This window comes from Vidua chalybeata, chromosome 1 (assembly GCF_026979565.1).
Source record: "Vidua chalybeata isolate OUT-0048 chromosome 1, bVidCha1 merged haplotype, whole genome shotgun sequence".
Lineage (NCBI taxonomy): Eukaryota > Metazoa > Chordata > Aves > Passeriformes > Viduidae > Vidua > Vidua chalybeata.
This window is the reverse complement of record NC_071530.1, coordinates 134,663,203-134,684,714: the sequence shown is the minus strand read 5'-3', so window position 1 is coordinate 134,684,714 and position 21,512 is coordinate 134,663,203. Positions and strand designations below refer to the sequence as shown.

Here is a 21,512-nt window from a genome sequence, read left to right as displayed (position 1 = left end):
AATTCTTCAACTAGCTACATTTCAACTTTGAATTCAGAGTTCTATGGTTCTGAGTTTTGTAGCTAAGCAGAAAACTACTACCTGTAGTTAGACTATTGCTGTTCTTTAAAATTTCTTTTACACTCTACATAAAACAGTGTAGACTTCCTTAATTTCAACATGTTACACTGCAGGGTAGGGGTAGGGGGAAGAAAAACAAAAGAAATCTTACAGTCAGAGATTGCAATTGCTGTCCCAAGACTCAAATTAAACAGTGCTGATGGGATACTTCTACAATATATATGACAAGAATCATCAAACTTTTGACCAACACTTGAATGTACAAGACTGGAAGTGCTTTAACTGCATGTACACTACAAAACAAAACCACGTAGACGTGTAAAGATGTGTCCATAGAAACACAGTGGACACAGAGTCACATGAGCGAAATGTGCTTATTATTTAAAGAGAAAATAAATAGTTACAATATATTTCTAAAATACACTCAACAGCATTATAATGCATGAATAAGTCAAAATTGCAAAATTAATTACTAAATTATTGAAAAGGCATGTCATTAATAGCTGTTCTTTTCGTCTTTTGCTGTCCCGTCCATTTTTAGAGTCTTGCCAATAAACACTGAACACTCTAAATATAGGAATAATCAATATCAGAAAACTGTCAGTTTATGAGACTGAAAATTAAGTCTGCTTCACCAAAATTCCAACTTTGTTGCTCTACTCACATTCCTTTACCTAGGAGTTTTAAGTTACAACTTGCTCCACACAAAAATGATTTGGAATTGTGAAATGTTGCCCTGATCTGATGTTGGAGTAAAGCATTAGGATGGCATAAACTGAACAGCCATGGTCATGATAACCAGACTAATAAAGTGTTTTTTTTTTTCCCTCTTGGAAAATATTTAATACTATTTTAATATATTCTTATGAGTGTATTAAAAAAAAAAATCTTTGACACTGTTCTTCCTTACCTCCCATTCTTTAGCAGCATCTTCAGTACTTGATTCTTCGCTAGTTTCAGGCTCTTCCTTCTTTTTTACCACTATAAATCCAGGTTCCCGAAGAGACTCCCCAGTATCTTCTGCATATATTTCTGGACTCCACTGGATAAAGAAGACATACAAGTGATCTGTCCTAGAAAAGTCAAGTTATGACACAGAAAAAAAAAATAAGCTAAGTTTGTGATGTCTAATAATATTAAGTATTTAAGGTTAAAATAAAAATACTATTTCACATTTTACTAGATATTAGAGACACATGTAATAAAAACACTAGCTAGTTCTTTGGGTTTTTTTTTTTATTTTTTAAATACATGAAGCTGACTCTGTAGAAAAAAAACAGGAAACAAGTTGGCAATGGATTAGCTGTGATTTCACATACAAGTATGATCTTTCAACCACTTCTGTCTCATTGGATACCTCTGCTTAAAACTGAAGTTACTGCCAAAATAAAACATAAAGACTTCTTCATCTTATTTAGAAAGAGTTACATAAAACCAAACAAAATTAGAATTTAAAAAATTCCTGCACATCTGTTTTCCCTATGCCTGAAGAACAGCTGACCACTTCCAAGACAATCAGAATTATACAAATTGTGGGAAGTACTACAGATGTGGGGGAAGACTGCTGAAAGCATGCACATATATATATGAATCATGAAATCATAAGCTCCAAGCTACAGTAAGTACCAAGATTCAAAGTTACCTCCTTTTAAGTTATGTGCCACAAATGGCACTGTTCTCCAGTTTAGAAGAGCAAAATCACCCAAATTCACAGGAGGCAGTTATTTGCAATCCTAACAGATGTCAGTTTATCCTGTATTTGCTGCAGGTGCACAGACAGAGCACTCAGGAAAAGGACTTGCAATGCATCCACTAGTATCCCTTGATCATAGAAAAGAGTCGGAGCTAGATCTTCATGGCTCTGGTTACAAGAGTTTGAATATTTCTTATGTCTTTCTTCAGAGATGTTTTGCTTTATCTGAGTATTGTCTTAGCATGAAGAATAATATTTGAGCCTTTTTTTCTCCCTTCCTTAATAATCCTTGAAAAACTGAACACTTGAAGAACAGGAAGAGATACAGAACTGCAAAGTTTCTCAAAAGTGTAGTTATATTTTTCATGCACCTTTGCCCAAAAGAATGCTGCACACAGGTATGCAGTAACAGTCTCTGAACAGGGTCAGACTTATTCATAATCAATCTTAACAAGGGTGATTCAGAATCACCCTTGTTAAGATTGAGGTTCCTGAATAACAGTGATAAAAGGGGGGAAAAAAAAGGGGTAAATCTTTCTCTGGCAATAGGAAATAATAAAATATTCTGGATGCACAAGGTTAGGTAAGTTCTTTCAGTCAAAACCAAGAAACTGCAGACTCTTCATGCACTGAATGAGGCATCAATTTTAAGTTGTCATGCAAGTATGAAAGTTTTTTTAAGTCCCGATTTTAACTTTTCAAGAACTTTGAGTTATATATTATTATAGTAGTTACAAAAAGTACATGAAACTTGATGCTTGAGGAACTGTAAGACACTCCTTCCCAGACTGGCTCCTTTGAGAGTAAGAACACTGAAATAATGCTTTTCTCTCTTTCATACTACTCGGTGACAAAGACAGCTGGATTGGCTCTAGGTATTTTCATCTATGCAGACTAGCACTCAGCAAGATTAACACCAAATTAAGAAAATTAACACCCCACTATGAGGACATAGCTGTTTCTTTACAAAAAACATAGGACACACATTGAATGAATAAAGAACTGATACTGATAGTATACTACTCCATTCAGTTAGAGAGAGACCCTCCACAGATGAAAATAATTTCCAAGGATATCAGTACAGACTGAAAAATAAGAAACATTTCTTCCAAAATAGGTGATCAATTCTGCTTTGTGCTGGAGATAAGTGCTTGCTACATTAAAAAATGAGCCAAAGAGACAGTAATAATTTTAATCAACTAATCTAGATATCATTGCCATATATGAAACATCTATCTGTTTTCAAATTAAATATGATACTACTAGAACAAGCAGATTTGAGTTAGCTGTAACCACAAGAGAACTCCTGGCCCAGACAGGATTAACAGCAGCAGAATTAGTGGGACAGACCTTTGACTCAAAACTTTGTGTCCCCTCTACCACTTAAGAGCTAGCAGGGTTGATGTTTGAAAGCAGGTTAGTGATGCATTACCATAGACTCAGTTCTACCTGTTGGATAAGTATAATACTTTGCCATAATTTCAGTCCATCACACATTTCCATCCATAGCAGACATAAAAAGAAGACTACTGCCTTTCTTGTTGCACCCAATTTCAGTATAAAAGAATTTTATTTCTGTAATCAACCTCTTCTGCTTCAGATTAAAGAACCCCACTTCTAATTTTCTTTATATGTTACACTTTCTAGGCATTAAATAGTCTTGCTGTTGTCCTCTAGACTCCCTCCAATTGATCCATATCTGTCCTCAACTGCAGTGCCCCAACTGGACATTCTATGCCATTCAGCTCAAAAGAAAAGATGGAAAAGTGACTTGATCATGGCAGGTAGGTATTTATACCAGCTGATAACTGACAGTTTTTTGTTTCTTTCTTTTCCCCTCACTCTTTGACAAGTATGTACCACCCCTAAAAACCACTCTTGGGTTGAAAAGCAGTTACAGTTTCCTAGCAGTAAAGATCATTTCAGAATACGAGACTGTACCAGCGAGTGAGCATGAACAGTCTCATGTCTTATTTGAATGAGTTCAACCAATTTAGCTATTTTTCCAGTAGACATGCTTAAGTTGGTTCATGGAAAGGTTTTGTGTTCCATATACAAAGATAAGACAAAGGAACCCCAGCTAGCTCTTCTGAACTACAAGAGGATTTTTAGAAAGTTTCCAAATAATGGGAAGCACAGATAATGACAAACTTAGCTTCCTCCACCAGACTTGAATCTTCCTTTCATTATTTACTTGCTACAAACAAGAGCTTAAATAATATGATGAGAAACTATTTGCCAAACTTACAAGTAACTCCAGTAAACCAGTAAAATGTCAGTAAGGTAATGAGGTACTCCAATGGCAAATACAAGCCAATCAACATCCTCAGACGCTGACCCTTTTTTGTGGTTAGAGAGATACAGTCACTGCAAAATTTTGAATAGTGCAGAAAAAATAAAAAGCTCAAACACCTACTGGCAATTGCTGATTTTTTACAATTTATCTCTGTCTTACCTTTCTTGTGGAACAGCAAACCAGTACTCATGTTTTTTGTCCCTTTGTGCATACTGCTGCATTGTTGCACTTGCTTGAGAAACAAATGTTTTTCTCATGGGTTTTCCAACCCTGAGACACAGAAACTTGTGAGATCGATGTCGTCTTTTTTCTTTCGCAACAGAAGAACCTATTAATAAAGACAAAGTAAGCTGTCCACAATGTACTAAAGAGCTTAACAAAATCATTAATTATATTAGACAATTGAGGGATATAAGACATTTATGTAAGTAAGTAATGGGAGATGGGGTAAGATAAGCAGTAATAATAATCTGCCCTTTTATGTTATGAAAATCACAACAGCAGAATTAACTTAAGAATACAACACACTAAATTCTAACATTCATTTCTGCTTCCAACTACAGATCACACTGTTACAGCATTTCATCCAAGCTTGCAAGTATTCAGACAGTATTCTTGATGCATACTCTCAACACTGAATCACCATCCTCCCACTATTAAACAGCTATCCCACATATATGAAAAAGATACTGTGTTAAATATGTATTTTAAAAAAAGACTTCTGTTAAATACACTTGATTCACACGTGTCAGAGCTATTTGTTATTTTCTTATAATTTACAAGGGAAAATGGGCCCTATTGATACAGGATTAAGACAAATTTTAATTTTTTAGCTATATCAAACATTTCAATGGTATGAACACCACCTCAGGATGAAGTATACTGGATGTTGCTGTACAGGATTTTTCTCTTTGGTTGTTTATTGAATTGAACTAAAAGAATTATGTGATTACTCTCAAGGTCTAAATTGTCAAGTCAGCACAAGGTAAAAGAAGAAGCCTTCTTAAAATTGTTTCTTTACTATATTTGCCAAATCCTCCAGCCACAAGAGAATTTTTTAAAGCAAGAAAGGAAAATGTAATTTTAAGAGCTATTATGATCAGTTATGACAAGTTTATCCTAGCTCTGGTATTACATCTACATACAGATAGGTTTCAATTTCCCAGGACACATCTTTTCTTTACAGCTGAAGTTCTCCTTCAGCATCCATGCAGACCACAGATCCACTAAGCACAGACCTTCTTGCTCTATAAACATTTTCTTAATGAGATTTTCACCATGAAGTTTAGAACAGCACTGTTCCTCAAATACTATTTTTTTTTCTAGTAACTATTTAAATGTTTGCCTCCTAATTTTTAGTCATGTTTTCAGTCAACATTTTAGAATTATACCTGCAGCATACAGTATAGTAAATTAGCCATAGTAACATGCATTATTTGGAAGTATTTTATTAATGTGTAAACGCAAAGGTAAATTGTCATATTAAAAAAAAACAACACTAAAAAGAAATAAAAATAAACAAAAAAGCCTGGTTCATAGGACTGGCATGCAAACTCTGTGGCAGTGTTAGATAAATACTCTTCAAATGATTTGGTATTTGTGATTTTGGTCCTTCAGAGGCAGCACATTAGGACTTCCCTGAGCTCAGGTAAGTGGGATTATGGTTTCAGCTATCAGATTGATAAAAAAAATAAAAAACAATTTAGCTCTGCTCCAAGTCTCAAAAGGACTATTTCAGATGCTTTCTTTTTTTTGTGAGTTCTCCAATATCTTGTTGTATATTTGACACTAAATTAATGAGAAAAGATTTCAGCAATGGCTACTGTCTCATGCTTCTTGTCTTTCCTTTCAATCTCTGCCAATATTCAGCTAAGCAGCAAATATTTTGACATGTCATCATTAATGAGATTTTAAATTGTTTATATACACACAAAATTATAGATTGTTACAATTTCTCCAAAGTATCAACCACATCTAGCTTTATTTCAGTCCAGTGGTTAACAAAGGTGTCTGTAAAAACAGAAGCTTGGGCAATAAAAAAATAAAAGTAGATACAAGCAAGACTTTTTTAGTTATTCTAAACTTGATGTGTCTACCCATAAGTATCTACTTGCATTGCATCACCTCAACATTCAGAACAAAGATTTAGATCATTAATTCCAAACTCAAACAACTAGCTTCTGCTAAGTTCAAAAAAACAATAGCTCTCAAAACCTAAATTCTCAAAAGCTGCCACAAAAGAGAAAAAATTCAACTAAGCTCCTGCTATATGAAAGAGACAAAAAGACTATCTAGGTAAGTTATTGATCCAAAACTCATAGTATGACTACTTTAGAGTTGTATTTTGAGAAAGGGTACTTGAAAGTATTTATTATATTTCAAATCTTAAATGACCTGGTGTTTTTAGTGACCTACTGTTAACAGATGTCATATTCAGTCTGATGATTTTCAAGAGTTATAGATCAGATTTATGCTTTTACCTTGGTTCTGTTTAATCATGCCTAGAAGCTTCACCAAAGGTGAGAAATATTACTTCATAATTTATTCATTTATTTGCATTCTGCTAATACAACATGCAAGAATAAGAGCTGTAGTAATTCCTGCTTAAGTTGGACTGAATTGGTCCAAATCTCCAAGAGGCATCTTGTGCTTTTCGTGTTTTTTTCTTTGTACTTTAGCCCATCAGCCTGGAGTGAGGCAGCAGCACTATGTGTATATAAGGTTTCTAGCCAGCGCTCTTCTGTAGGACTGTATGCAGACACTTTTTTGGTTATATATATATTTACTCTGCAAATATACATATCACATAACACACAAACAACCCGCAGTTAGTCAATGATACAATCTTACAAAAAAACCAAAATTAAGGCATTTAATGCAACTGAGTTACAAATATTAATTTGTAAGAAAAACAGCAACTGTGCCAAAGAAGACTTAGTACCTGAATTTTTTTAAAGTTACAATCAGCAACTACTGCTAGCTGACATCTGCCAGAGGTATTAGAAAGTAGTACTAGTAAGTATATTAGAAAGTAGCCAGAAGTATTAGAAATACTTCTAATATTTACAGCATAAAAACCAAATTTATCACAGAATGATGCAAGTATTCATCTGCTTCAAATTTCAAAATTCAGTTACTTCCTTAAAAGAAAAAAACCCCAACCCAACCAACCAAAAAAAAAAGTGTAGATGAACTTCAGTTAACCAAAGAATGTACTTCTATTCAATATAATTTCAACTTTAATAATTAATATAATGAATTTAACCTTTAAATGCACTTCACTTACCTTTAATGCCTGTCACACACTAACAGAGCCTTATCTAGTTACCCAAATATTGCACAATTAAAACAAATAGTTCGGTTATCTCCATTAGTAAGATGGGAAGACATGAGAAAGTAACTTGTGATTTTTTTAGAAAGCAAATTCAAATTCATCCAGAAGCATATTTAAGTTGTTTAAAGGCACAGCATATTTCTGTATGATAAAAACTTGAACAGACTTTAAGGGTAACTTCCAACTAATAATCCCAGGATCCTGATCTTTGCAGAAGAATCAAGGTACTCAAGAAATAAAACCTAGCTGTTCACTGTATCCACAGTACTAGTTTCCTAAAATCTAGCCCTTATTTTTCCTGAATCAGGCTTTTTGGATGCTTAACCTTGTTCTAGTCAGCATCAAAGTAAGACAAGATGCAAGTGAAACAGCATTCTGAAAGCATCAAATATTTTCTCCAAAAATTATGTAAAGTTTAACTTTGGAGTATCTTCAAGCCAATAAGAAATATAACCGGCACATGAAGAGATATGTTGTACAGAATGAAAAAAATCCAGAATTTCCATTAAACTGGAGGATGATATATTTTAAATCTGAAGGTAAATACTGTACCCATGAATACCTACTGACTCACCTTCTAACCGCCCATCTCCTGCAGACACAGCTTTCTGACTGATTTCTTTTTGTGAATCCTGATGCATGTTTTCTCTTTGTTGTTTTGTTTGTTGCATAGTGTGGGTCTTCCAGAGCTTGCGGAGTTCTTCAACTTCTGCCTCTGAGTCTTGACTTGGCTCTCCCACTACTTTTCCTTTGCTAGGTGTCTCTTTCTTTTGAGAGTCTGTGGTACCTTCACAACCTGGACATTCCTCTTCCATCTCATTATCTGCTTTTTTTCCTAGTGAGGAATCCTGATTCTTACCCACTTCTGTCTCCTTGCTGTGCTCCTCACTACCCTGTGATCTTTGCAAAGACTGCTGGAGGATATCTGCAGTATTTTCACCAGGTTCTTGTCCCCCTTTTACAGACATTTTAGCACTTTCTGAACTTAAGTGGGTACCAAACTGTTTAACACCTACAACCATTTCGGCACTGGGCTTTAAGTCACTGGCAGCTTCATTGGATTCTGAAATGACTGTTAAACATTCAGCACTAGTCTGGTTTATTGTTTGGACAGATTCTGATGATGCTCCAGAAGATTTATCTTGTCGAAGCTCATCTGAGGAAACAAGTTCCTCACGTATTGGAGAAAGTTCTGATTCTGTGAACACATCTTCTGAAAGAGACTCCTCTGTGCTTCTTGGGGCAGTGCTAGCACTGTCATTGCCCGTGTCCCGAACCTTGGAATCCATGTCATCTGTATTGCTCTTTGCAGCTTTCTTGGAATGGCCAAGTTCCCTTACTGACAGCTGCTCTACATCTCTGTTGAGCAAAATAAGAATGTTGTTATAACAGGTACCTTGTTAGTGAAGCTCTTTTCTTCACTGCATCGTTCAAGCTCTTAAAACAAACACAATTTCAACTTAATCCAGAGCATTAGTAATAAACAAGCATAAAATGTGATACCATCATGGTAAACGTGGCTGACCTTTTGCCAGCACAACATAGCTGGAACTTCCCAAGTTCATGACATTACTTTCACAAGAAACTCTCCTATGAAACTAACAAGATTATGAGAAGCACTTAAAGTGTAAAAATAAAATAAAAAACCAAAGTAAAACCAACAAAAAGCTACACAAACCCATAATCTCTAAAGGTAAAAATCATCCACAGTTTTTTAGGTTTTGTCTCCCCAAGCAATCAGTACAGTTGTACAGACATGCCCCACCCTACAAGGAGGCTGACACCTAGCTCACATGTAAGACATGAATGGCAGAAATCATCTGGTCTAACCTCAGATATCAAAGCCAGTAAATGCAGAACAGTAGGAACCATCAAAGTATATCTCACTATTCTGCCCATAGAAAATACCTGAAACAGTGTTTAGTGTCTTCAGCAGGTACTTAACTTTGAGGATACCACTGTTTGGGGAAATAAAACCCAAACTACTTGACACTACTGAAGATGCTGATAAATAGTGTAAAAAAAAAAAAAAAAAAAGCAAGCATAAAAATTTATTTTACCCAGAGGAAATAATCTTGCTTAAACCTGCCTTTCAAAACAAACTGACTAGAAATTCTATGACTTTTGGAAAAGGAAGGCTAGAAAGGTACTATGAACATGCTCAAGCTTTTCCCTGTTGTCAAAAAACACCTGGGCGGTACACAGCCATCACAAAAAATTCTCATATTTAAACTTACTCTTGACTAGAGCTCTCTGTCAACTTCTTGGCTATCAGAAGCACACCAACTCTTCGATTACCTAGTACTAAATGCTGTTAAGATGCTTGTACATTAATCTCTCTTTTGAAGGACAATAAATTCACTCCACAAGTCTCACAAAACTTGATAATCAGTTACATCATATTACTGAGATGCTGCTAAAATTCAGGCTGTTTGCAAAGCATATGCACCCTCCTATCTAAGTGTTTACATGAAACTTGTACTAAGCTTTAGCTGACTGCATGATTTTGCTTACAAAGCATGTGGATTCAGCTTTTGAATTCATTACCTATTAGACTAGGCCATTTCTTTAAATTTGCAGGATTACGCACAATGTAAGGTTCATGAAATCTGTAAAACATCTGCCTGCGGTCAGACATTTCTGTCCAGTTTAAGCATAGATTGTGGCTCACATATAGAAACCATACAACACGAAATTTTAGTTTTAAGAACCAAAACATCCATTGGGCTTATGACCATTTTCCATATCAACAATCTGAATACTAAAAATAAGATTGCTTTCCCAAGTTTAAGCAGGTTTGACAGCTGGAAAAATTGAGAGAATGGAAGAAGGTTAACTACAACAGTGGAATATAATATGTAGGGAAAAAAACAGTGAGAAAACATGATTTAAGTGTCAAATACCTCAAGACATATGGGTCTTGTCAGATCTAGCTGAAGCTGTTAGGACTTCTGTTTAGACATTAAAGATTTGATTTCTGTTTTACCCCAAATTTACAAATATGCCTCATATTTAGCTAAGGCACAAAAGTACAGGGACTGAAGAAAATGCTAGCAGCTAGTGCTCCATCCACTAGTTTATACAGCTGACAAGAAAGATAAACCAAATTGGGCATACAGGCCTCTGAATGCAGAGTATGACCTTTCATTAGCAGACACATTTTCATTCCATATGCATTCATATTATAAACAAAAGATGCATGTAAAATGCATGTACTACAGAAGCACAAAAATCAGTGGCATCATTAACAAACTAAGCATTTTAGAAAAATACTTGCTTTCCAACTGCAATAACATGATTCAAGCATAGAGTTATCTAATTCGTTCCACTGTGTATCAATTGAAATAGGAACTGTGAGCTACGTTTTAAAACTCAGTCTGGAAAAAGAAACTTCCAGAAAGAAATTATGCTGAAGGCATCATCATTCTACATCAAAAGCCCCAAAAGTACTACTGTAGCAACATGTATTTCAGTTGCCCTTTCAACAGACACATGACATTGGAGAGCAAACAAGACCATGCTAAGATAACCGTTCATTCCCAGGTTTACGCCAAAACTGAGCTCATAAATGATATGAGGCAACTTACTACTTGTGAGTGTCCATATTGTTAAGATTATCAAGAAAGATGTGCTTAGGGTACTACCTAGATGAACTGGAAGAGGGTATTTTGAAGAGTTACTGAGTATCTAAAAAAATGCAACTATTTATGTAGGGTACAGTGTTACATATCAAGGAAACAGCTTTACACTCTCTTGGTTAAAGATGCCCACTTCACTGCAGCTCAACAACTGAGGCAGTCTGCAAATGTTTGTGCTTTATGGGCTGCAACAGGTAAAGGTGGCATGATTTATTTTTTAATCCTTTTTGGATTTCAAGACAGCATTTATCTTTTTCTGATGACAATATAAAAGCTCAGCATAAAAAAACCAGAGAGAACAGAACAAAGATTTCTCATAATGCTCTTTAAAGTTGATTTTAAATATCTGCTGCACTAAACACCAGTGCTTAGACCTCACCAATCCAAATTCACTGTTTACTCCAAAAAAAGACTACACCTAAAGGTGAATATGCAGTTCCTCCCCTAGCCATAAAGGGAGAAAAATATACTCCTATGCCCATGATAATTTATACAAATATTAGAAAATGAGTTTAAATAATTTGTCAGAGCAACAAGATTGAGAAGCAAATGAGAAATGCCAAACAATGAAAATTTATTCCTAAAATTGTCAAAGCTGCACTTTCTTATTGTGAACACGAGTTTTTAAATTACTGAAAAACCAAACAGCATCTATTACTGTTTCCATAGTGGGGAAGGGGCAGAGGAAATGATGTGGTACCACAGATCTTTATAAGAGATTACTGGAGGAAATTAGAATCCATGTATATAGAAGATGATTTATCCTGTATCATATATATGATGTGAGAACTGAAGGTAAAGCAAACTTTCTATAGGATCTTTCCAAGCCAATCTTTGATATCCTTTCCTAACAAGAAAAAGAAGGAAAATGCTGGTTTGCTAGTTTTATATGGTCAACAATGTGGCTACAGTTCAGATTTACTCAAAGCTTTACAAATACTGTTCTATCTTACATGCTTAATGACTCCTTAATTTTGCTGTCCACAATTTCCTTATACAGAGCAGCTGACATCACTTCTTCCATTGGACACATGATGCCATATTCTTCACAGCCATTCTCTTGGACCAGAGGATCCATTTTATGAGGATCAAACATTATATTATTTGGCGTCACTAGCAGCACACCATTGACCGTACCCTAAAATGAGAGGGAAAAGAAGTGGTAATTTTTCTCCTTCAAATTCCAGTTTATTCTTCATTCTTCATTAGGAAAAAGGTTTTTTATTTTTTTCTTTTTAAATAAAGCCATTTTAAATTTATATTTAAGCAACCTGTTATGTTACTAAGTCACTGTTAAAGACAAGAAACTGTAACTTTTTCTGGGGAAGAAAATTAATACCACCTGCTTTCCCAAAAGAAAATAGTTTTATTCCTCACAACTAAGCAATCACTGGTTTTAGTAAAGTAAGAGAAACCTTACACACTGGAGAATACACTAAACAGCTCCTCTGAGATAAGGAGACATCCTTCCCAGATAACCACTGGGCTTAATTGGTAGGTCTGAAAGCAATTGTTGTCTGAAACTTGACTCTTAACTCTTCTCTCTCACTTACTAGTATTTATTTAGAGAGACCCTAAAAACCTATCATTATCTTAATTTATTTTACACAAAAGTAACAGAGAGGCTGATACAAGTCCTTCTAACTTAATGGACACATTGACTGATGGGACAAATGCATTTATAGAATGAAATTAGAATAAAAAATACTCAAGATTATTAAAGATGAAACTTTGGATGGTTTTAATCACAATTGTACTGCTGCAGTACATGACTGCAAGTAGAGTTTAAACTTTAACTATGAAAAATTTTGAGACTGATATTCATACTATGAATTGTAGGGTTCTTATACAATATAAGTATAAAAACAGTTAGCTTACAATATGTTGAACTTTTTTTGAACAAAAAAAGTTAGCAACACGTGCAAACAGCAATTGCCTGCTACAGAAATTCATTTAACTGTTGGAACAGTACAGTTTGAGCTGCAACTACGAACTGGAGAAAACCTAGCTTTAAGTAGAGTGACAGGAATACTTCAGTTACAGATCTTGACTCCTAAACACTTTACAAATCTGGTCAGACATTCCAAACTTTCATGCAAGAACTCAGTTCACGAGCTGTTGAAGGAATCAAATATTTATCTTACTGATAAAACATTCACAGCTATTATAAAGAGTGTGTATTGGAGATTGTTTTCAATTTTGTTTCAAGAAGACGTTAGCAGAGCACAAACACAGATAACAGTTCCTCCAAACTCAAGAAATTTTCTTCCCAGGTGATGGTTGATGACCTTCACAGTAGGAATACAAAGACGACAAGTAGTACAAAGAACTGTGCAAGTTATAAAAAAACCCCAACCAAAACAAAAGTGTTATTCAAGTCTCAACAATGACCAATGCTATTTCTAGTACAGAAAAATGAAGACATGTCTCAAAAGCAGCCCAAGCATCTGTACTTGAGTCTTTTAGTTGTTCAGTGTTTAATCAGATTTCATATAAATCTTTTAGAGTGCAACACTTGTGCTGAAGACTTTGACGTCAGCAGAAGACATCTACATATTTCCAAGGTGTTTAAAGTACCAAAACAAGATTGTTACGGGCATTTCTTTCCTAGCGCTATACTGTGGAAATAGACTTTCAAGGCTGTCCTCCAAGAGGACAACTATCCAGAGAAGTCTACATTTTGTTATATCTATTGTAGTCAAGAAAACAAATTCAATATGACTGCAGAAGTCAATGAGTCTACTCAGAAGAACAACTGCTTCTCTTTAAACAAATATAACTTCTGTAAATTCAGTACATAATTAAAACAAAAAAGCAACAGCTTTTCTACATCTGAGCTCTTTCATTAATGGTCATGAAAATGGAATTTTATTAATACTCTCTAGATCTGACCCAGAAATTGTCATAGTCTTGATGGCAGTTGGAATAGATGATCATTGTAGGTCCCTTCCAACCAAAATATCCTATTATATTCTTTCACTACCCAAATACTGCATGTGGATCTTCAAAATAGCCAGGCTGAAGATGTTAAGACTGTATGACTGCTCTATCTGAAGGATTTAAGTGTTCAATACCAACTTCCACAAATGTATTACTCAGTAGAAAAAAAAAAAAAAAACAGTAATTGAGTTCATTAGAAAGCTCTCAATTTCCAGAATAATATTGTCTTTATTTGTCCACTAGCTCATGAACCTTCCTTGATAAATTAAGTACACAGGAAGTGCTAAAGCTTTTGAGGCAATAAAGAGATGATATTTTTCTGTCAAGGGGTGCACTGTCCCAACTAAGATATCATTCATGTCAACAAGGTCCAATACTTTATAACTTGCTTTCTAGAGCACTGAAGCAACTGCTTCAGCTGACAGCACAGGCCAAAAATTGATTAAAGGAAAAAGCTTATCTGAATATTAGAGAGTCATCATCAGAGTAACTTGTATGAAGAACCAGTTACACATCAACCACTCATTTCAGTTGTCTTGCCTCACACTCAGTTTTAGCAGTTCAGAAAACAACAACTTACCCCTCCCAAAGCCCATAAGCCAGGCTTGTTAGTATCTTAAGGAAATACCATCATATCAAGGACAAAAATCTGTTCATGTGCAAGACTACTCACTATATAAGAAAAACAAGTTTAAGAGACCTTCTATTGTAAACAGAAGATTCCTACAGAATGACTGACAATGACCCATCTAATGGCAAAGATTCCCAAACTGGTACCTTGACATGGCCTTAGCACATATGGAATTAAGGATTAAAGCCTACCTCTAGAGCCTCAAAGACACAGCTAGAAATAATAAAAGCTTATATTGACCTTAGAAGAATTCCTCAACAACAATAGGTAGGCAGACATTCAACATGAAAATTAACTGGAAAGTGTATTTTCATGTAAAATTTACTACAGCTATAGAAATTGAGAATTAAACACTCAGACCTAGCAGACTTTTATCTGGATTTGACAAAGTGGCTCATCAAACACTTCACCTGCAATTACTATAAGAAGTGAAAGATTATACAGGTATCTTGAAAACAATGGATTTATAGCACCTTAACAACAGATGACCTATTTCATTTTTATCTATTTAAAAAAAATAATGCAACACTTCTGTTTCACAAGTTACTAGACATGGTCCACAGTTTCTAGTTGAACACTTCAGGATACTTTTCTAGAGAAGAACTGCTGCCCCAAATTAATAAAAATTAAATTCCTAATAATATACTAATTAGCATTACTTTTCATTATTTCCTCCAAGGATCACTGAATGTAACCCAGGTAGCTAAGCAATGCTCAGGTAAGAGCCAGATAAAGAAACATTTGTTTGGCTGCACATTTTAGTTACTCTTTTTCAGACATGCCAATATTTCTGACACTTTCTCTTAAAATTTCTATGACTCTTACAGGAGAAATACCTTCTGTCTTTACTACCTTGTTTGCAGGAGTAAAAGCTTCCTTAAAACCTATTACTCAATAGATGTTTCTAGCATGGACAGAAACCAAGTGCTATTGATTCTGGGAGGAAAAAAGAACATCAGAACAAAACATACAAGTGGGAGCACACAAGCCTTTAGCCAACTGCTTAAGAGCTGCTCATTGCATTATGCTAGTCTTCCCTGAGAGATGAAAACTGCAGCAACTCCTGCCTTTGAGAGTTAACACCAAAGCTTCGCATAAGTCAAGAAAAAAATCACATCTGTTCTTTAAAGGAAATACTGGAAACTTCATTTCCTTGTTGGAAATGAAGGATGAGACAGATTTCTCTGTTAGCATTCCTAAAATACATATACTCCAGAACTATTGTATCGGAGTATGCAATGATGAACTCTAGAGTCCTGTAGTATCAGGCGCTCATTTAAGGTTCTAAAACAACTTTTCTGGTTACTCATATAAATTTTTGCACTATGGCAACAGATGTCACAGTCATCTCATAAAATACCCAGGAATGGGTAATAACAGTGGCACCAGGAAATACCCTAGAGTATCTCTGTATCAATAGTGTGGCTGGCAGGACCAGGGCAGTGATTGTCACTCTGTACTCAGCACTAGTGAGGCCACATGTCAAATACTGTGTTCAGTTCTGGATCCCTCAATTCAGGAAGCACATCGAGGTGCTGGAGCAAGTTCACAATAGGCCAGTTGAGCTGGTGAATGGTCTAGAGATTAAGTCCTGTGAGCAACAGCAGAGGGAGCTGGGCTTGTTCAGTCTGGAGAAGAGGAAGTTCAGGAGGGACCTTATTACTCTCTAAAACTGTGTAAGAAGAGATTGTAGCCAGGTGGGCATTGGCCTCTTCTCCCAGGCAACCAGGGACAGGACAAGAAGAAATGGCCTCAAGGTGCACCAGAGGAGGTTTACGTTGGGCATCAAGAGGAATTTCTTCACAAAAAGGATTATTAAGCATTGGAATGGGCTACCTAGTGAGGTGGTGGTGCCACCATTCCAGGAGGTTCAAGTAATGACTGGATGTGGCACTCAGTGCCATGTTCTAATCGACAACGTGGTGGATCAGGGAAAGACTGGACATGACCTCGGAGGTGTTTTCCAACCGAAATGATTCTGTAATGCTGCTCTTGGTAAGTTACTTCCAACAAGCTAACCTCCCTTGCTATCTTACAAGCACCAAAGACAACTGAGAGCCTAGTCTGCTCCCCATATATAATCTCCTCAATTCCTTGCTCTTGGAGCAGGGAGCAAGTCTTCAAGCTCCTTCTCTGACCTCTGAATTCAGCTGAATTACTGAAAATATTTTCAGTGTGAATATCTTCTTCAAAATGAAGAATATCATGGGGGTTTATTTATGAAAAACAAAGCCCTTTCTATGCCTTTGTCTACCAATATTAAGAAAAGATGAACCCAGCTTCTCCTTTATGGGCTACTAAGTTGGGTCTTCAGCCCAGATCCCTTTAAAATAAATCAAATACTCACTTAACATTTCAGAAACAGCTTTTTCACTTATTTTTTTTACTAATTCATTTTTTAAAAATAGCCACAAGAATTATTCAAATTATGTTGAATTTTTAATTGAATATTATTTGAATTGAATTTTAATTGAATATTATTTGAATTATGTTGTTTGAACATTGTTGCTATTAAGAGATCTGCAAATCCGAGCGCAAGCTCAAGTAAAAACACTGGACAATGGCATGCACACTACCAACTGCTACATGACTCCAGTACACTGATGTTTGCTCTAATCTCCTAATTTTCTAGCCCTTGGGAAAAATAATTTTTAAAATGAATATCTATAAACAGCTCAATTGTTGCTACAGAACCTTGGGAAACAGCTTTTTAGGGCATCCTCCACAAAATAACCAATAGCTTGTTTCTCTTGGACCATAATTACTAAGTTTTTGAGAGAAAAAAATACTGTCTATGAAAATTAAATACAAATTAGGCTCTGCATGTAGCTACTAAGTAGTTCAACATAATACTGTTACAGGAAGTTCTGGTTCTGGAACAAAACTCCCCAAAATAGCACTTGCAGAAGTCAAGTTTCCTGTGCGCAATAGATTTTAAAGACATGAAATAAAATTCTGTCCAGGTGACGTTCAGATTTAAGATCCTCCAAGAGAAATGCTAAGCCACACTCTTGCTAAAAAGCATGTGGAAATTCTAGGTTATTAAAAAAAAAAAAAAAAATCGATCCCTTGAATCTTAAAGCTGGTCCAGAAAATATTAATCCAGATACATAAAAACATACACATTGAAAGTAGACTAAACTGCACATGCAGACATTCAGTTCTGAATCAGTCTTCTTACCATTAAAATTCCTTACACCTCAGGAAATGGAAGCTCTAATTCCCATGCAATACCTGAGATGGAAATCTGAACAATCATTATAAGGGGAGGTTTAGAGCCAAACTATCACACTTGTGAGCCCACACATTAAGATTAAGCAGTTCAGTAAAACAGTTCTAAGAAAGTTTGAAAGGACTCCTAACAAGAATTTTTCAAAGATAAGTTCTCTAAATAATTCCATTATATTCTTGAACACACAAGGTTGAATAAAAACTGTAATTTATGATTTATGAAGCTTTCATAATGAAAATAACATTTATATTTTGTTTCTTGTATAAGTTTTGAACCACATTAATGTCCTACTTTTCACTTAATGAACGATAAATGTGTATTTTCTGTGCTTTAATTTCCAGGTCAGTGGTTTGAGTTTTTTCAAGCCTGAGTATTAGTAATTTTCCCTTACCTATTACATTTCAAAACAGTTAAGTAAGTTAGCAAAAATAATAAAGAATTCCAAACTTCCCTTACCAATTCCAGTTACCATCAAGCAAACTTTTTAATATACTTTTAAAAACTTTTAAAAGTTTTTAAAGTTTCTTTCCGCTCAAGGAACAGTGCAGAGAATGAAAAAAACCCAGAGCAGCACTTTTCTACAGCAGAAGCCAACAGTGCAGCTGTAAGACAGGGCACACCTATGTTCACAGTAAGCAGCGAGTCAAGGTGTGACTGTAGCACACTGGTCACACTGATTTTTTTTATCTGTACAGAATATTCACATGACCCTGTCTCTTACTGTGCTCAGCACCCTGCCTCTATCAGTAGCCATAACCAGTTAACATGGAGCAAGTGAAATGAACACAGCAAGCATTCCAGGTTCCAAACACTGCTCCTCAGAGAATTCCTCTGTGCTTGTCCAGAAAGTCACAAGTGTGACTAAATGCAACTCCAACCATATACAGAATAAGCAGTCTAAAAAAGTGAGAAATGAGACAATCTTACCCTAATGAAAGCCCTTATGCATAGGCACTGAAAAATAGGCTTTCACTAGATTTCAGTCTACAAGTAGCAGTCACAGTGATGACACACTCCACAGCGGAAGCCCTAAAGAATGGATAACTATGAGATTCAAAAATCACTTTCAGGGCAGAAAGCAAAGGATCAATCTTTTAAGCTTTCTCCAGGAAACTTTTACAAGTTTATCATCCTGCATCATAAGAAAATTTATCAAGGAGAGGCAAGACAACATTCAAGAGGACATTCTTACCAGATGTGGCACAAAGTCTAAATTACACGCTAACCTACAAGATCTGGCACTCAAATCTGAGCAAGTCAGTATTCATTTTTCTCCCACCCACCTCCCCAAGTATTCATAGACAGTGCAGTGGGTTATAGAACTTTTTAGAAACAGAATTCTCCCTGAAACTCTTCGAAAATAGGCTGTAATGCTGAAAGTCAAAGACCATTAATACTCCCTGTAATATTCTGAGGAGAAAATACAGCACATAAATAACATGCTGTAAATTTTAACTCCAGATTTTTTTTTCCAGTACATCAAATTTCTAACAAAGGCTCACATGTCTCAATTCCTCTGCATAACAGCACTTAAAACTGATAAATAAGGATGTGCCTAGGATTAACCTAAAAAAAGTCACCCACAGGCAGAACGCAATGAGTGAAAAAAATTACCTGCAAAGTAGAACAAAGTAAAAACCAAAGCTGTTCCAGTACTTGCCTCACCAACTCCTAACAAGTAGCTTTTGTCAATATACATATATTGTCAAAAGGCTTCAAGCCTAGACACACAGATTTGCAATCCTTTCCCCATCAGCCAAAAAAACCTAAAATTGCAGTTTTAGGAGATTCTTATTAATCTGTTTACTATTAGTGTACCTTATCTGCAAACCTATTGCTGAACAAAACAGAAACAGCAGTATTTCTACATACACATCTAAAGTTCAGGCAAAGGAGAAAGTATTACAAGTACTTTGAATTTTATTGCATTCATTGAGTGAAAGCATTTTTCATAGATAAAGTGTCTAATAGTAATTTTTCTGTGAAGTAGGGGAGCAATACCTTTTGATTTTTGGTAAAGTGCTCTGAAATAATGGCAAAACACTTTATCTCAGTCCCTAGAAGTCTGTGCAAGACTTGTGCACTTATGCGCTAAACAGAGTTTAATTAAGTGTCACTAACTTGAAGGCATTTTGTGTAATGATGCTATTGAGAGAACTGTAACTGTGTCAAAGAAAAAAAAAATCAAGGTTTCTACCATACCACATCAAACCAAATGGTGAAAAACACGGAACTTGTTTGCAAAATCAGAGGTTTATTCTGCTCTCACTGTTCTGCTTTTAAAAAAAAAGCAAGCAAAGCAACACAACTATGTATTTTCTAATACAGTTTAAGGCATGTTTTTGTTCACTGCAAGTAAAGAAAATTACCTATGAGAGATACTAACATAAGGAACAGACCTCAGGCCCTCAACATACAAGAATTATGTAACAGTATGGCATCGGGGATGTCTGTCACGTATCAACTGCTTGCACCAATCATGTCCTGAACAAGAGGCCTGGAGAACCCAAAGGAAACAGTGAGTAAAAAAATTAATATATTTATACAGATGTAGGCATGTGAGTTGATTTCATCTATTCATCCCTGACTAAAGGCTATTCTATGTTTATACTTTAAACATGCTTTATTATTAGATCCTATACAGTAACAGTAAAGCCTGAATGTTTCAGTACCTTGCCATTAGTGATGTACTTGCAATTAATTTTTAGAAATTTCTCTGTAAATGCTTCCTCCTCTTCAGAGGTGGATGATACCACTCTTGAAGGACGAACACATGCATGTGCTGGCGAGACAGCTGACTCCTTCTGTTGGACTCCATCTGAATCCTGAAAGGAAATATAAAGAAACAAAGAACTTAGCAACTTGTTTTTTTCAATATCAACTTCTGGAGATTTTCTGCTGTGTAATTGGACCAGTCAGATCATTGATGGGCAGATTATAAAAGAACTGCCCCAACAGGGACTCAAGGATTTGAAACTGACCGCCAACACAGCAAACAGTGTTCAAGGTCAGGCTGGATGGAGTATGAGTAATCTGGTCTAGTGGAAGGTGTCCCTGCCTGTGACAGAGGGGTTGAAACTGGATATCTTTACGGCCCCTTCCAACCCAACCTATTCTACAATTCTACAAAAGATTAAAAAAAAGAAAAAAATCACATACACAAATACTGAATAAGTTTGAACACAATCATCCTGGCAATTTTTCTGGCCCATTTTTTAGTCTACCCATTCAGTTCACATTTTTCCAGTATTTTAACTGGGCTGCTTTGGAACAGTGTCAAGGGCGTGGCTCCAGTCAGGGTAACAAACATACCTTTCCTCATCTGTTGAGCTTGTCATTTCCTCACAGAAAGCAATCAGTTTTGTCAGGTATGATATAGCCTTGGTAAGTTCTCTCTGGTTGTTTCCAACCATCTCTGTCATTCACATGCCTGGATTTAACTTTCAGAGGATTGCCTTCATGACTTCCCCAGCAAGATAACAGAGTTATCTACCTCACTATCTACCAGTATATCCAACTAAGTAATGAACATGGAGAACCCTACCAGGGACAGGACAGACAACAAAAAAAATTGTTTTCGAACAAACAGACAGACTTCACCAAAGTCTATTTTATAGGCATAGAAATCCTGTTTTGGAGCTTCATCCACATCTAAAGGCTTCAATTTCATACATAATTGCTATTTTTA

General features: G+C 35.7%; 1 protein-coding gene across 6 annotated transcripts in view; it reads right to left on the bottom strand.

Moving 5' to 3' along the window:
- Positions 1–21,512, bottom strand: part of OXR1 (oxidation resistance 1) — a 138,406-nt gene that overhangs the window by 29,585 nt on the left and 87,309 nt on the right. For all 6 annotated transcript variants that reach the window (XM_053947733.1, XM_053948499.1, XM_053950064.1 and 3 more), the window contains 5 exons: positions 20,497–20,649; positions 11,975–12,159; positions 7,958–8,742; positions 4,209–4,377; positions 971–1,133 (listed from right to left, as the gene is read on the bottom strand). In XM_053947733.1, the coding sequence (XP_053803708.1) occupies positions 971–1,133; positions 4,209–4,377; positions 7,958–8,742; positions 11,975–12,159; positions 20,497–20,649 (1,455 nt within the window). The remainder of the gene's footprint in view (positions 1–970; positions 1,134–4,208; positions 4,378–7,957; positions 8,743–11,974; positions 12,160–20,496; positions 20,650–21,512) is intronic.